The sequence below is a fragment of the Mauremys mutica genome, chromosome 4 (assembly GCF_020497125.1).
Source record: "Mauremys mutica isolate MM-2020 ecotype Southern chromosome 4, ASM2049712v1, whole genome shotgun sequence".
Classification (NCBI taxonomy): domain Eukaryota; kingdom Metazoa; phylum Chordata; order Testudines; family Geoemydidae; genus Mauremys; species Mauremys mutica.
In genome coordinates this window covers 28,012,010-28,025,720 of record NC_059075.1, presented here as the reverse complement: position 1 = coordinate 28,025,720, position 13,711 = coordinate 28,012,010, and the positions used below count along the sequence as shown (strand labels likewise).

The following is a 13,711-nucleotide window of genomic DNA, read 5'->3' as shown; positions in this document are numbered from 1 at the left end:
TACCCTCCATTTGAAGAAGATCTCAAGGCACTTTACAAACATTAATAAAAGCTTCACAAAACTCCTGTGAGGTAAAGGAGTTTACGCTGGTCCCTCACCAGTGTAAGGTCCCGTAAGGACCACATGACAGTGTGGGTAAGTTAGACCACAGGAGGCCAACCCACAGATAAGGGAACTGTACTGGGCTCACTGATGTGACCCTCTCCCTTACTCTGCTGTGCGAGGGAGAATCTGGCCTATTACACGTTCACACATGTACCCACACAAGGATAATTCTATACTATGTGCAGGTTTTTCATCCTTGTATACATACCAGATTTTGCCCCGACAGCACCTCCAGCAAAGCCATCAAGATTTTCCCATCTTGAATATCAAGAAACAAATCTTTCACTTCCAGAGGAGGATTGCACTGTGGGGAAAGGAAGTAGTGTTATCTGGACAGTGCTGGATAATCTTTTAAAAGCAGGACTTGGTAAATCATCATTATTTTTGAAGGAAATATGTGGAACTTTACAAAACAGGGATGCTTCTTCTTCTTTACTATTTGTATTACTGTAGCATGAGGAGGCTTCTTATAGAATCACAGAATCGTAGGACTGGAAGGGACCCTGCACTCAAGGCAGGACTAAGTATTATCTAGATCATCCAAGAGAAGTGTTTGTCTAACCTTCCCTTAAAAATCTCCACTGACCTCCCTAGGCAATTTATTCCAGTGCTTAACTACCTTGACAGTTAGGAAGTTTTTCCTAATGCCCAATCTAAACAGCCCTCGCTGCAATTTAAGCCCATTGCTTCTTGTCCTATCCTCAGAGATTAAGAAGAACAATTTTTCTCCCTCCTCATTGCAAGAGCCTTTTATGTACTTGAAAACTGTTACCATGTCTCAGTCTTCTCTTCTCCAGAATAAACAACCCCAATTTTTTCAATCTTCCCTCATAGGTCATGTTTTCTAGACCTTTAATCATTTTGTTGCTCTTCTCTGGACTTTCTCCAATTTGTCCACATCTTTCCTGAAATGTGGCACCCAGAACTGAACACAATACTCCAGCTGAGTCCTAATCAGCGCAGAGTAGAGCGGAAGAATTACTACTTGTGTCTTACTTACAACACCCCTGCTAATACATCCCAGAATGATGTCTGCTTTTTCTGCAACAGTGTTACAATGCTGACTCATATTTAGCTTGTGATCCACTATGACCCCCCAGATCCCTTTCCGCATCACTCCTTCCTAGGCAGTCATTTCCCATTTTGTATGTGTGCAACTGCTTGTTCCTTCCTAAATGGAGTACTTTGCATTTGTCCTTATTGAACTTCATCCTATTTACTTCAGACCATTTCTCCAGTTTGTCCAGATCATTTTGAATTTTAATCCTGTCCTCCAAAGCACTTGCAACCACTCCCAGCTTGGTATTGTCCGCAAACTTATAAATATGATATATTTCTATCCACTGTGGGCTCTATTCTGAAGTTCTTCCTCCGCTTCTCAGTCAAAACTCTTATTAGCATCTGTGGAAGTTTTGCCCAAGTAAGGACTGAGCGAAAACTGAGGGCCAGATTCTGATCTCATTACACCAGTATGTTGGAGTCTAAACAGAGTTATTTCACATTTACATCAATGTAACAAAAACCAGACTCTAGCCATATAGACTTCTGGGCTCGGCCCTATGTGGATAGGCCAAGGGCCAGATTCTGATCTCTTACGCCAGTGTCATTCTAATAGACATCAGTGCTGTTACTCCTGCTTTACCTTGGGATAAGGAAGATTACAGTCCAGGTCAATGTCAGTATTCGGTTGCTTATGCTGTAAAGTTTCCCTTGGTGCCATTATACTTCCAAGTATACTGAATATATTTAAAATGACATGGCAACTTCATATATAGCAGCTTTCCTTTTCCTGCAAAGCCCTCCGAAGGGAACCATCTCCTCCACTCACAGAGGTGTCTCATGATGTGTGCACTGTGAGGCACACGGCCAAATCTGCTCACTCCTCCAGAGTCAATCCCAGCTGCAGAAATTACCTTCCGTTTGGGCGTCACTTGCTCATTCATCCCTAAGGAGACACTTCTTTACTTCTTTGGTTGGACTGCATACTACTGTTTGATTAAGCACAACTTCTGGCAATTTGGAACTGGGCCTTTTTGTGAATAGTCTTCCTCCCATGCAGCCAAAAACTATTATTCAACGCTACCCATGGGTCTGAGAAAGATATTAGTTTCTAAAGCAATAACCCACTTTGAACCAAATACTTCTTTTATAACTTCCAACACAAGAAGGACCGAAACCTGCAATGTGCGGAGCATCCACAACTCCTTCATTACGGGGCTTGTGATTAACCAGCTGCTCCCAAAACTGGGCACATACCAAGGGGAGCAGTGGGGGGGCAAAACGTTTAAGTCACTTCAAGACTGATCTTGCTAAGTTTATGGAGGGATGGTACGATGAGACTGCTCACTGTGGCATAGAGCCGATCTGCAACTGACAGCAGTGAATATCTCCAACAGCCAGTGATGGGACACTAGATGGGGAGGGCTCTGAGTTACTACAGAGAATTCTTTCCCAGGTGACTAGCTGGTGGGTCTTGCCCACATGCTCAGGGTCTAACTGATCGCCATAGTTGGGGTTGGGAAGGAATTTTTCCCTGAGTCAGATTGACAGAGGAGCCCTTGGGGTATTTTTGCCTTCCTCTGCAACATTGGGCCTGGGTCACTTGCAGGTTTAAACTAGCATAAATGGTAGATTCTCTGTAACTTGAAGTCTTTAAACCATGATTTGAGGACTTCAGTAACTGAGCCAGAGGTTAGGGGTCTGAAGTGGTAGGGTGAGGTTCTTTGGCCTGCAATGTGCAGGAGGTCAGACAAGATGATCATGATGGTCCCTTCTGATCTTAAAGTCTATGAATCTGCACTGTGGAAAATAAGGACACACCAAGTCACAGAAGACACTTGAAAGAAGTTTTTTGTATCTGTAAAAGCAAAGCAACAAAATACCCATCCTTTAGTCATATCCCCAGTTTCAGGAAATCTCACCATCATCATGAAGTGTTCTGGCAATGCTCTCGTTCAGTTCAATATGTTTACTTTGACAGTTTCAGCAAACCTAGCGTCATCAACAGCAGACATTGGCTGTTGTCAAAGAGCGTTTTGCTTTGTTGCAGCAGGGGAGAAAAAAAATTATAAATAATCCAGAGAAAAGACTCCACGTGTCCATAACGTTCCTAAGACTTCATGTGCTTGGTATGGCAGAATTAACAGCACCCCGCAGCCTTTTCATGATCTAATTCCTTTTGTAAATTAAAGAACTTTTTCAGAAGCCAGATGCTCAGCAAGCATTTCTGACAGCCTTCAAATTGCAGTTAGTTTAAAATCCTAAAGTCTAATGCACAAAGGAATTACACATTTTCTATTTATAATGTGGATTGTTCCCAAAGGTCTTTCGGTCAAAACATCACTGCTAATCTTATTCTGTATTTCCAATGAGATTTAACAAGATCCTTTCACCTCTTCAGTAACATACACTGCAAAACTCTTAAGAAATAATATATTTAGTGACTTTTATCTGAAAGCTCTTTACAAATCACATACCTACACCACCACTGAAATGCAGCCACCTCTGTCAGGAATTGTGGCAACTAGACCAAAAACTGCACACAAATACAGCACATACAGCACAATCCCGCACTTCCTGAAGCTTGGCCATTGACTCCAATGGGAGTAGGATTAGCCCCCTCAGACAGAAGACTCTTCAGGGCAGGGACTTAGTTGTGTGTCTTGTGCTGCACTGAGCACACTGTTGCCCCATTAGTAATAATAATTTCCTTTTCTGCAACCTTCCCACATTGAGTAGCGCTTACTCCTGAGAGTAGTCTGACTCTCGGTGGGACTACTCAAGCAAGAAACTACTATTCAATGTGAGTAGGAGTTGCAGAATCAGATCCAAAGCACAGTGTGTTTGTGTGTGTGGGGAGGTGGACGGGGGGAGACACAGAGGAGATTGAGACAAATGACTCATTATGATAAACACCATGAGGTCTTTAATATCTACAGAGCGCAGAAAAGACCTCATCTTACCAACCCACAAATAATAAAACACAAGAAACGTAAATTATCAACCTGAGATGAAGGGTTGAGCCATGTTCCAAGGAACGCATGTATCTTAAACCTGACATTTAGAACTCTGACTTGCTAATCCAATTTGAAAAGGACATTGTCAAATTTCTAATATGTATTTCCCAACGTGATGCCCAGATCAACCAAACCACACACATTTATTTCTCCGTTATTTCTTTAGATTTAAAAAGACAATAAAAATCTCCTACACAGAAATTTTCATGTGCCCTAACGCTAACAATTACTTACATTTAATCACATAATGACCACCCCGCAGCATTAAATAATCATACACATGTAACAAATAAACTCAGTCAGCCAATGAATCAAAGCAACAGAAAAGCGCCTTTTGCCGACACAGGAACATGCCCTCAACCTTCCCCACAAAATAAAGTAACATTTCAACTTCGCTATTTATTTTCTTTTAAAATAAGAATAATCCTGAATTTCCAGTCTTTATTCTGACACTTTTTAAACTCTTTTCGCATTGTGTTGTTGTTCTTACATATCAGTATATAGCCAGTTTCCACTTTTCCTTCACACCACAGATGTGTAATTTTAGCTTTAACTCTTCTTTTGTTGACAACCATTTTCTTTTCTGGAGGATCATTCTTTTCAGGGCTCCAGTACAGTATAACCTAAGGAACCAGTCCAGCAAAAGGAAGGTAGTGGGATCAGACCTATATTTTATATAGGCACACTGTATTCTAAAACTCTTTACAGTAACAGTATATATAAATAAGACCAGAAGGTACATGAAATCAAGAAATATGCCTGGGTAAGGCAGAAGTTATGTTTTCAGCAGACAGGTATGTGTATATATATCTTAGTATGGAGGTATTTATGGAAGATGTATGAACAGTTTTTATTTTTACAAATGGACAAAAGTATTTGTTGGCCTTACCTTCTCCAAATGTAGATTTATCCACCTGGTAAAGGTTCTCTTCTGCACATTTTCCCTCTCCACTACAAATAAAAAAGTAGGTGATTTATTTTTCAGAAGAGGAAAAATTCACAGCAGTTTCTAATGCATTAAAAAATAATCAAACCCCATACAATAAAGAAGTTGTGTGGCCAGTAGATCACACACAGTACTGTGAGTCAGGAGACCTTGGTTTGATTCCTGGCTCTGGCATGGGGTATGTCTACACTTTGAGTTGGGGGTGTAATTCCCAGCTCAAGGAGGCATATCTGTGCTAGCTCTGATCCCACTAGCATGCTAAAAACAGAGTGTCCCTGCAGTGGCATGAGGGGCCAGCCGCTGTGAATACATAGCCATTTGAGACGGTAGGCACATACCTGGGAAAGCTGCCACTCAGCATGAATACCATGGACTCGGCGTGTGACCCTGGGCAAACCACTTACGGCTACATTTTGAAGCATATGGATGTAAAATCACAGAGACCCAGATTCTAGCAGCTGATTCATAAAGGTAACCCCATTCTGTGTGCACAGAGCTCTATTCCAGTTAATAGGGCTCTGCACAAGCACAGTTCCACTCATACAGATCAACTTGTGGGATAATCAGGACCCAGACACACTCAGGGTGGCATGATGCTCCAAGGTGTTTGCATGCGCATTTTGAAACTAATAAGTGCTAAACCTCTCTCTGTCTCCCCATCAATAAAAAGTGTAAGGATAATATTTAGATCTATGGATGAAAAACATTACAGCCTATTATGATGATGTATTTTTCTACTATTGCCATGATGAGATGTTGCCTGCTGCTGGGAGTACATCAGCCTAAAATGGGTGCAGTGAATATAGGCTGTCTAGACACTTTATATGAGTGGCAAATGGGAGTTGTGGAAAAGGTTCCAAGATGGAGAATATTAGTTTCTCTCCATTTTAAGTTTTCATGCATGGGATTAAGTGAAAGACTAGCCATTGCTACTTCAGTTATGAGCTAATACATGTAGTTGCTATGAACAGTGAATTTTTGGTTTTGGTAATGAAAGAATTAGAATGAAGCCTTTACCCCTTTAAAGATGCTTTAGAGACAGGCTCAGGCTAAGATCTATCGTAGTATGAGTTTATTATCTGATATTGGGATACTAAATCCTGCATTCACTGAGAGATGTTCTTGATTACCTAACAAGTGTTTTCCATTTCTAAATACTAGAAGACTAAGTAGTCTGGATTTTATTAACTTTATATATTTAAAACCTAAATTAACAACATGAACTAAATCTATTTCCATTAAGATAAAAGCAAATTTTAGTGGCTAAATTTAGCAGGAATACAGATAAAGAGCCAGCTGGTGTGAATCAGTATAGCACCACTGGCTTCAACTGAGCTATACTAATTGACATCAGTCGTGGGTTTGGCCAAAAACTAATAGTAGTAGTAGTAATCGTACCTTGGAATCCGAGCCATGGACCAGGACTCCATTGCGCTAAGCAATGTAGAAACAGACAAAATGATGGTCCTTGCCCCCAGGAGCTTATAATTTAAGTATAAAACAAGGGACAACTGACGGGGGAGTATAAAGCAACAATACTGGTCACCATGATAGTATGAGTCATGCTAGGCATGAGTCTCATTATAAAAAGTTTGATTTACACACCTTTTAGGGAAATGTTCCCATCTTGATTTAAGCCATTAGATCAGACACTCATCTTCCTACCCTCTGAGCTATTGTATTTTGCATCAAAATGCCAACTTCCCTCAAAGAATTTATTATTTCTATTGTGATAGCACCGACAGGCTCCAGTTAGGACTACTGCCCCATTATGCTAGGTGTTATACAAGTACTTAGGAAGACACAGTCCTCGCCACAAAAAGAGTTTACAACCTAATGTAAAAGGACTTAGCAAATGGTACATTTCCCTATTGAACAAAAGGAACAGCTTAAAAAAAAGTCATACTTTTGCCTGGTTTCTATTTACCTACTATTATAAAAAGTAACACCCACATTTCTTTTAACTGAAAGAGATTAAAGAGAAAATATTTTCATTTCGGGCATATACAGTTATTCTTAAGTGGTTCTCAGCTTTCACTTAAATGAAGGAAATTTGACAACTTGCTAACAAAAATACCATATTAAACTAGTCATGCTGTGTTTCAACTTACTTGAAAAGCATATCACAAATATATTTAAATTATTTTGTTTCTTTAGCAATAAGAAAATAATAGCTAACCTACCTCCTGGGTAATCATGTCCTGGAGAAGTCTGAATTGCTTTTATTGGTCAGCCTAATGATGGGTTAAGCAGTAGCTTCCGTAAATCACATTTTAATATTGTGCTTTTGATCATTTTAATTCAAGGGTCAGCAACCTCTAATGACACACACCATTTTTTTTTTATTTTGATGTATAGGAATTGAGCTTTCAGTGTGAATTGTATCTGTCACTGCCAGCCATTCAAGCCTTTTAAATCAGCTTATTTCTGTAAAATCTGATTTTATGTAGGACTAAATAAAAAGAAATTCATTACCCTTTAAGTGCTTTTGAAATCACAAAAAATGCCAAGCTAATTATTGCTATTGGCTTTTTTTCTCCAAAATATTCAGAAAGTATGTGCACAGATTTTAAAAAGCTCCTTACATGTGAAACTGAAAGGTCACATTTATGGCGTTAGAATATCAATAAAAAAGTATCATATATTACCTGCAGGTCTCAATATAAAGTATGGACAATGGCACATGCTTCCAGCGCCTCCCTCCCTTTTGACAGCCAGTCAAGCACCAGAAATGGCATTATATCTGGTCAGGAAACTGAGTGTACCCAGGGTATGTGCTGGCTGTCCTACATAGCGAGGGGGATATATCTTTTTTGGTTTAGAAAAGGACTGGAGATATCAGGAGACTAGATTAGTGTTTTTCAATTCTAGTTAGGAAGAAAATACTGTCAGAACAGTATTCTGGAATTTCTGCCCCAGGTGAAACCAGGTAGTCCAGAAGCATACAAAAGTCAGAGATGGAAGAAGGGAAGTTAACATTTTCTAACTCAGAAGAGGTTTAATTTAGGTCAGTTTCTACTTTATCCCAATCAGTTTGTGCATCACTATTTCTAGGGTAAATAACAGATATTCTGCAGGCTGCATGTTACAAATGGGTACCTGCAAAAGTCAGCATACAGTATGGCATACACCTAATTTAGCTACATAAATCCTGCGATGCACGCAAGTCTGGGTTGCATATATACATGCAGATGTGTGCACACAAATCCAACTTGTACATCAGATGATTTACACACTTAGGCATGCTCATGCTTTTGCCCACAACCATATGAAAATTACGCACATAATTTCTACAGAGAATAATCACTGGGTGCAAAACTGCTACGAGGAAGAACAGTGACCCTGACAGAGACACACTAATCGCCTATGTGATATTCCAGTGCTACAGCGTAGCAGTAATTGGACTGGGAAAAGAATATAACAGCTTGTGCAGTCCATATGTTGATCTGGAGAATTAATGGGAGAAAGTTCCACAAAGGTATTTACTGACATGTGCCTCAAGTATTTTTCTCCTCTAGTTTTGTGGACCTCCCAGTTTTGATGCAGCCTCCCCTCTCTACAAGCCTTCTTCATTTGTGAGGGTTGTAGAGACTCTATAAACTTTATACAGTTTCCATAAATCAAATGGAACCTTTTTTCTTTGCACCTACCATTGCATAAAGGTGCAGAAAATCAGTCAAGTCTAAGATTTCTGCCCTGATGTATACAGTTTACTGAAACTGTGCTGGGTTTACTGGGCAACTAGAGAGCAATAAGAACATTATAAAAGAAAAATTACACACACCATATGGCCAGCCTGCACACAAATTGAGCAATCCAGCAAATGCTGGAAAGGAAGAATGCCTGCTGTGAGCGCTGAACTTAGGGACATAATGTTAGATGGTGGTAAAGCTACAGCATTCTGGTTTTGGTTTAACATTTGAGTTTCAGGGGTCAAGCTCAGCTTTGACCTTATCATAAAAGACAAACAAAAATTCAAGATGTGAAACTTTGACCCTCACAAGGCAGTGACTGCTGTTTTCAGAGAGCCAAATCTTGAGTCCTTTCTCAGGCAAGACTTCTATTGAACTTAATGGGAGATGTGCCCAAGTGAGTACTCAGAGACAAATGCTGTACTCTAATACCACACCCCAGTACACAGACTTGGTGCAAATATTATGTGTAATAACTGAAAGGGAAGGAAAGTCCCTAGAGGCTACAGAGAAACAGTGGCGTTATTGCAACCTTGGGAATTCCTCCCTGGCCTACAGCTACATCCTAGAGGATGGCAGGAATTGGATCAGAGATATTAAGTGTATGTTAATTATTAGAAAAAGGTTGCATCTCCTGCTACTCAGAGCCAGAAAACACATGCTACTATGGTGATATCTGTCAAACAGATTGACATCTTCCTTTTGCTAACTAAACTGCATTCTGGGGTTTAAATCTTGAGTCCTACTGGATTCAATCAATACAATTTTTCTGGTTCCCCTTTTCTGTTAATGGCACCGTCCCCATCCCCATCATCTCCATCAAGGATTCCAGCCTTGAATCTATTCCTGTACTAATCTTTGAGGCCATTACTTTCTCCTCCTTCAAATCCCTCTTCAGGACCTACCTCTGCTGTGATGCCTACAAGAAATTCACACACTAATAGTGGTGACATTGAGTGGCAATTGGAGATAGCGTTTTTTTTAATTTGTTTTAAAGTCCTCTTTCTTCTTTGTGGTAAAGCCAGCTGTAAACAGCCCTTTGATATATGGTATCAATGGGTTGGGCACATTGATGAGTTGTGAAACATGGAGAAATACCGTACCCTCTGATTTGAGAGCTAAAAGCTTTTAGATGTAATTAGAAATCATATTCTTCTATAAGACTAATTACATGTCCAATTGTAAATTAGGAAGCCCATAGGGCCAAGTGAGAAAGTCACTAAGAACAGGACTGAAGGCACTAAGCAGCCATTGGGTCACAACAACTTTTAATAACTACCGATCTGAGCTGTAGCTGAATCAGCAAACTAGAGGTGAAAGGATCCCATTATCAGTGTTCTGAACCCACCCACTCCGCCAAGCTCTGCTCAGGTATAATTTCATTTTGTGGATTTTATACTGTTTCACTTGGGAAATAAAATTACAAAATGGAAATGGCAGTGCTAATAAAAAAGGCTTTGTGTTTGTTTGTATAAACAGAGAATACCCTACCCAATAAGGTCTGGTTAAGGGGACTGTGGGAGCTTCACCTCAACTTCCACCCTTTAATGGATTTAAGATAGAGTTGTAACATGGTTTTAATATGCTCTAGCTGCATTTATTTAATTTCCTTTGGGATTTTTTTTCTTTCTTTTTTTCTTTTTTTTTTTTTGAAATGGCAGCATGATGACCATGGATTGACATCATTTCATAACCTGGCCTTGATTATTTCCACCTTAATGGCATATTTTAATATAATATGAACTCTCGATTCAGGTGAAGTAGTCAGGAATGGGTTGATGGTTATACAAGCATTAAACACAAAGCAACAACACTGAATCCCACACACCCTCAGTAGCTATTTCTGTTTCTTTGAAACTCTTTTCTTTCCTGTGTTTTGTAATGTCTGTGAGTGAACTTCTGACTAAGAACTGCCTTCAGTAAACTTCCCCTGTGCAGAGCAGTCAGCACACCTGACTCCTAACTTGCTACACCCCATGCAGTTCTACTCTAGGGCTTCTTTCCATTTTTTGTCATCTGGGCAAATGAGGACTAGGAGCAACACGAAAAGTGGACTGAAAAGAGTATATTGTATGTATGGGGGGAATTTATCTTGATCTGGGAGCAGCAGCCTAGGTAAGGCAGTGCTTAAAATCTCAAAGACATGGTGTGATTTAAAAAAAAATTGTGTCAAGTCTGCAACCTCTTCTGTACATGCACACACATCCGCACACTAAGTGTTGACTAGGATTATTGTTTTTTTAGGTAGTGGTGTCTTACATGACGCTTTACAGAACCAAAACGCATGTGCAAGAACTAGAAGATTGGTGTGAGAAGGATCCGTGAAAAAAGTATCTTTTTCAGGAAGGATTTAAAGGAAAAGAGAAGGAGGGGACATGGAGAGTGGAAGACAGATAAAAGCTGTAGAAGGCCGCATGAAAGAAGTTACAAAGGCAAGCGTGGGAGGAGTTGATGAAGGGAGTGATGAAGAATGATTGGATGACGGGAGGGTAAAGTAGTGACTAGGCCTAGGATATTGCATTTATTTTCCCTTGTGATCCAATCACATCTGAACACAGTGCTCTTGAGCTACAGATTGTTGTACTAACACATTGGCACTCTCCACCCCTGGATTGCAGCTCTGTTATACATCGTCTTTAAAATTGCTGTAAACAACTAACTCATGTGACAATATATAGGTAAAATTCTCCTCTCCAATCTGCTTGGTGGAGTCCAACCCTAATATTCTGTCCTCCTTCAATGTGTAGCTCTCCCACTGACATGAACAGCAGCTCCATGTACAGTATGTAGGTATGCAGATTTGAGCAGTGGAGCCAAAACCCCAGGTGAGAGTTTTATTCAAACTGCCCACAAAATTCATTTTTATAGGCTTCAGAATTCCTGAGAATTGTATTTTTTGTGTGTGTGCTTGAGAACTCACAACTGCTTAAAGCATTAATATCAATTTTCTTTTTGAAATACATCTCGGCTTGAAACTTTTTCAGCTTGATGAGATTTAGAGCACATGAAATATTAAATCCTTAAAACTATGGGTTTATAAAGGAAACATGAACTTCAGCATATACATGTAGAAACCAATCTCAAGTTACCTACCCTGAAATAGTGCCACTGAACTTCCAGATGAAGTCGTTAAATTAATTGTTTGTTGAAAATGACCCACTTACTGGGCTACTTATTAAACTTCTATGGCAGGTGTTGAACATTTGAGGTTCTTTTGTTTCAAGGAAAGTTGCAGAGTTAAAAACCTTATTGCAGAAATTCTTAATGCTCAGGCTGGTATTACTGTTGTACAGAGTACAGACACCCAGAGGTCTCTCACAGAACTGGATTTTCATTACATGAAAGTACATTTTTTAGACAGAGTGCAGTTTTTGGTTAGGGCCAAATCTGCAAATCAGTAATCAGATATTTCTTTCAGATGTTGAAGGATGAATCTGAGATTCCCAGACAATTTTACTCAATATTTTTTTAGTCCTCAGTATATCTGAGGTTCATGATCTTCTCAGCAGCTCCCATGAAATAGCGCTGCACACTCCTTTGGAGGACAAAGCTGAACTCTTATACTCCAGGATCCCCCTGAACCTTTTCTCATAGACTCATAGACTTTAAGGTCAGAAGGGACCATTATGATCATCTAGTCTGACCTCCTGCACAATGCAGGCCACAGAATCTCACCCACCCACTCCTGGAACAAACCCCTAACCTATGTCTGAGTTATTGAAATCCTCAAATTGTGGTTTGAAGACCTCAAGCTGCAGAGAATCCTCCAGCAAGTGACCCGTGCCCCATGCTGCAGAGGATGGCGAAAAACCTCCAGGGCCGCTGCCAATCTGCCCTGGAGGAAAATTCCTTCCCGACCCCAAATATGGTGATCAGTTAAACCCTGAGCATGTGGGCAAGACTCACCAGCCAGCACCCAGGAAAGAATTCTCTGTAGTAACTCAGATCCCATCCCATCTAACATCCCATCACAGACCACTGGGCATACTTACCTGCTGATAATCAAAGATCCATTGCAAAATTAATTGCCAAAATTAGGCTATCCCATCATACCACCCCCTCCATAAACTTTTCTACCTATTCAAAGGTATGGGGCCTGATTCTCCTCTCACTTATTCCAGGGTAGATCAGGAGTAATTCAACTGAAGGCAATGGAATTATGTCAGTCTATATGAATGTACAATCACGCCCATGATGTGCATTCACCAGGGAGAAACTTATTACCTCCCCCTTCCGATAATTAAAACAATGGCATTGGACCCCCCTCAGACTAAACACTTCTATTCTACTATCCCATGAGGCAACAGCTTCATTTCACTTTCCCTCCTGTTCACAGCTCTATGCCTCCTTGCATGGACATACATCCCAACACCTGTATACCAAATCGCCACCTGCTCTTCATTCAAAGCTCACCTAACAAGGACAGCATTATATCGGGGTAGAGGTGTATAATAATACTATCCCATGGTGGGGCGGGGAGGACGGGACACGACCTATCTTTTAGCTGACCAAGGTTATAGACACACTAAAACCTGCAATGTAATAAGATACTCTCCTGAATACTATGCATCAGCTCTCTGAGAAGGAACACAGTGACAGCCATGTTAAAAATCGAACAATTGGAAACAAAGCAGCAAAATCAGAGAGGCTATCTGAACACAACGATAACAAAGAGACAAAAAGCTGAATATTGAAGTCGCTTGGGTTAAATAAAGCATTTTAAAAAAAACTCTGCTCTCTCAATCAAGCATGACACTGATGGGCTTTTAAATCCCAGTCCTTAATAAAAGCAAGCCACAAATTTAAGAAGGAAAAAAACTGCTGATGAAAAAAAATCAGGGACATTTCTCTTGACATTAAAAGACAGTTGAGAATTACTCCGCGCGCTTATGTTTGCTACAGCTCTTATCTTAGCAAAGCTGATGAAATTATCATTGTGACTAGATGCATTT

General features: G+C 40.1%; 1 protein-coding gene across 4 annotated transcripts in view; it reads right to left on the bottom strand.

Annotated features, from left to right (window-relative positions):
* CLMN (calmin) overlaps positions 1 to 13,711 on the bottom strand; it is a 117,791-nt gene that overhangs the window by 23,306 nt on the left and 80,774 nt on the right. For all 4 annotated transcript variants that reach the window (XM_045013607.1, XM_045013605.1, XM_045013606.1 and 1 more), the window contains exons 2-3: positions 5,011 to 5,072; positions 314 to 409 (exon numbers count right to left, since the gene is read on the bottom strand). In XM_045013607.1, the coding sequence (XP_044869542.1) occupies positions 314 to 409; positions 5,011 to 5,072 (158 nt within the window). The remainder of the gene's footprint in view (positions 1 to 313; positions 410 to 5,010; positions 5,073 to 13,711) is intronic.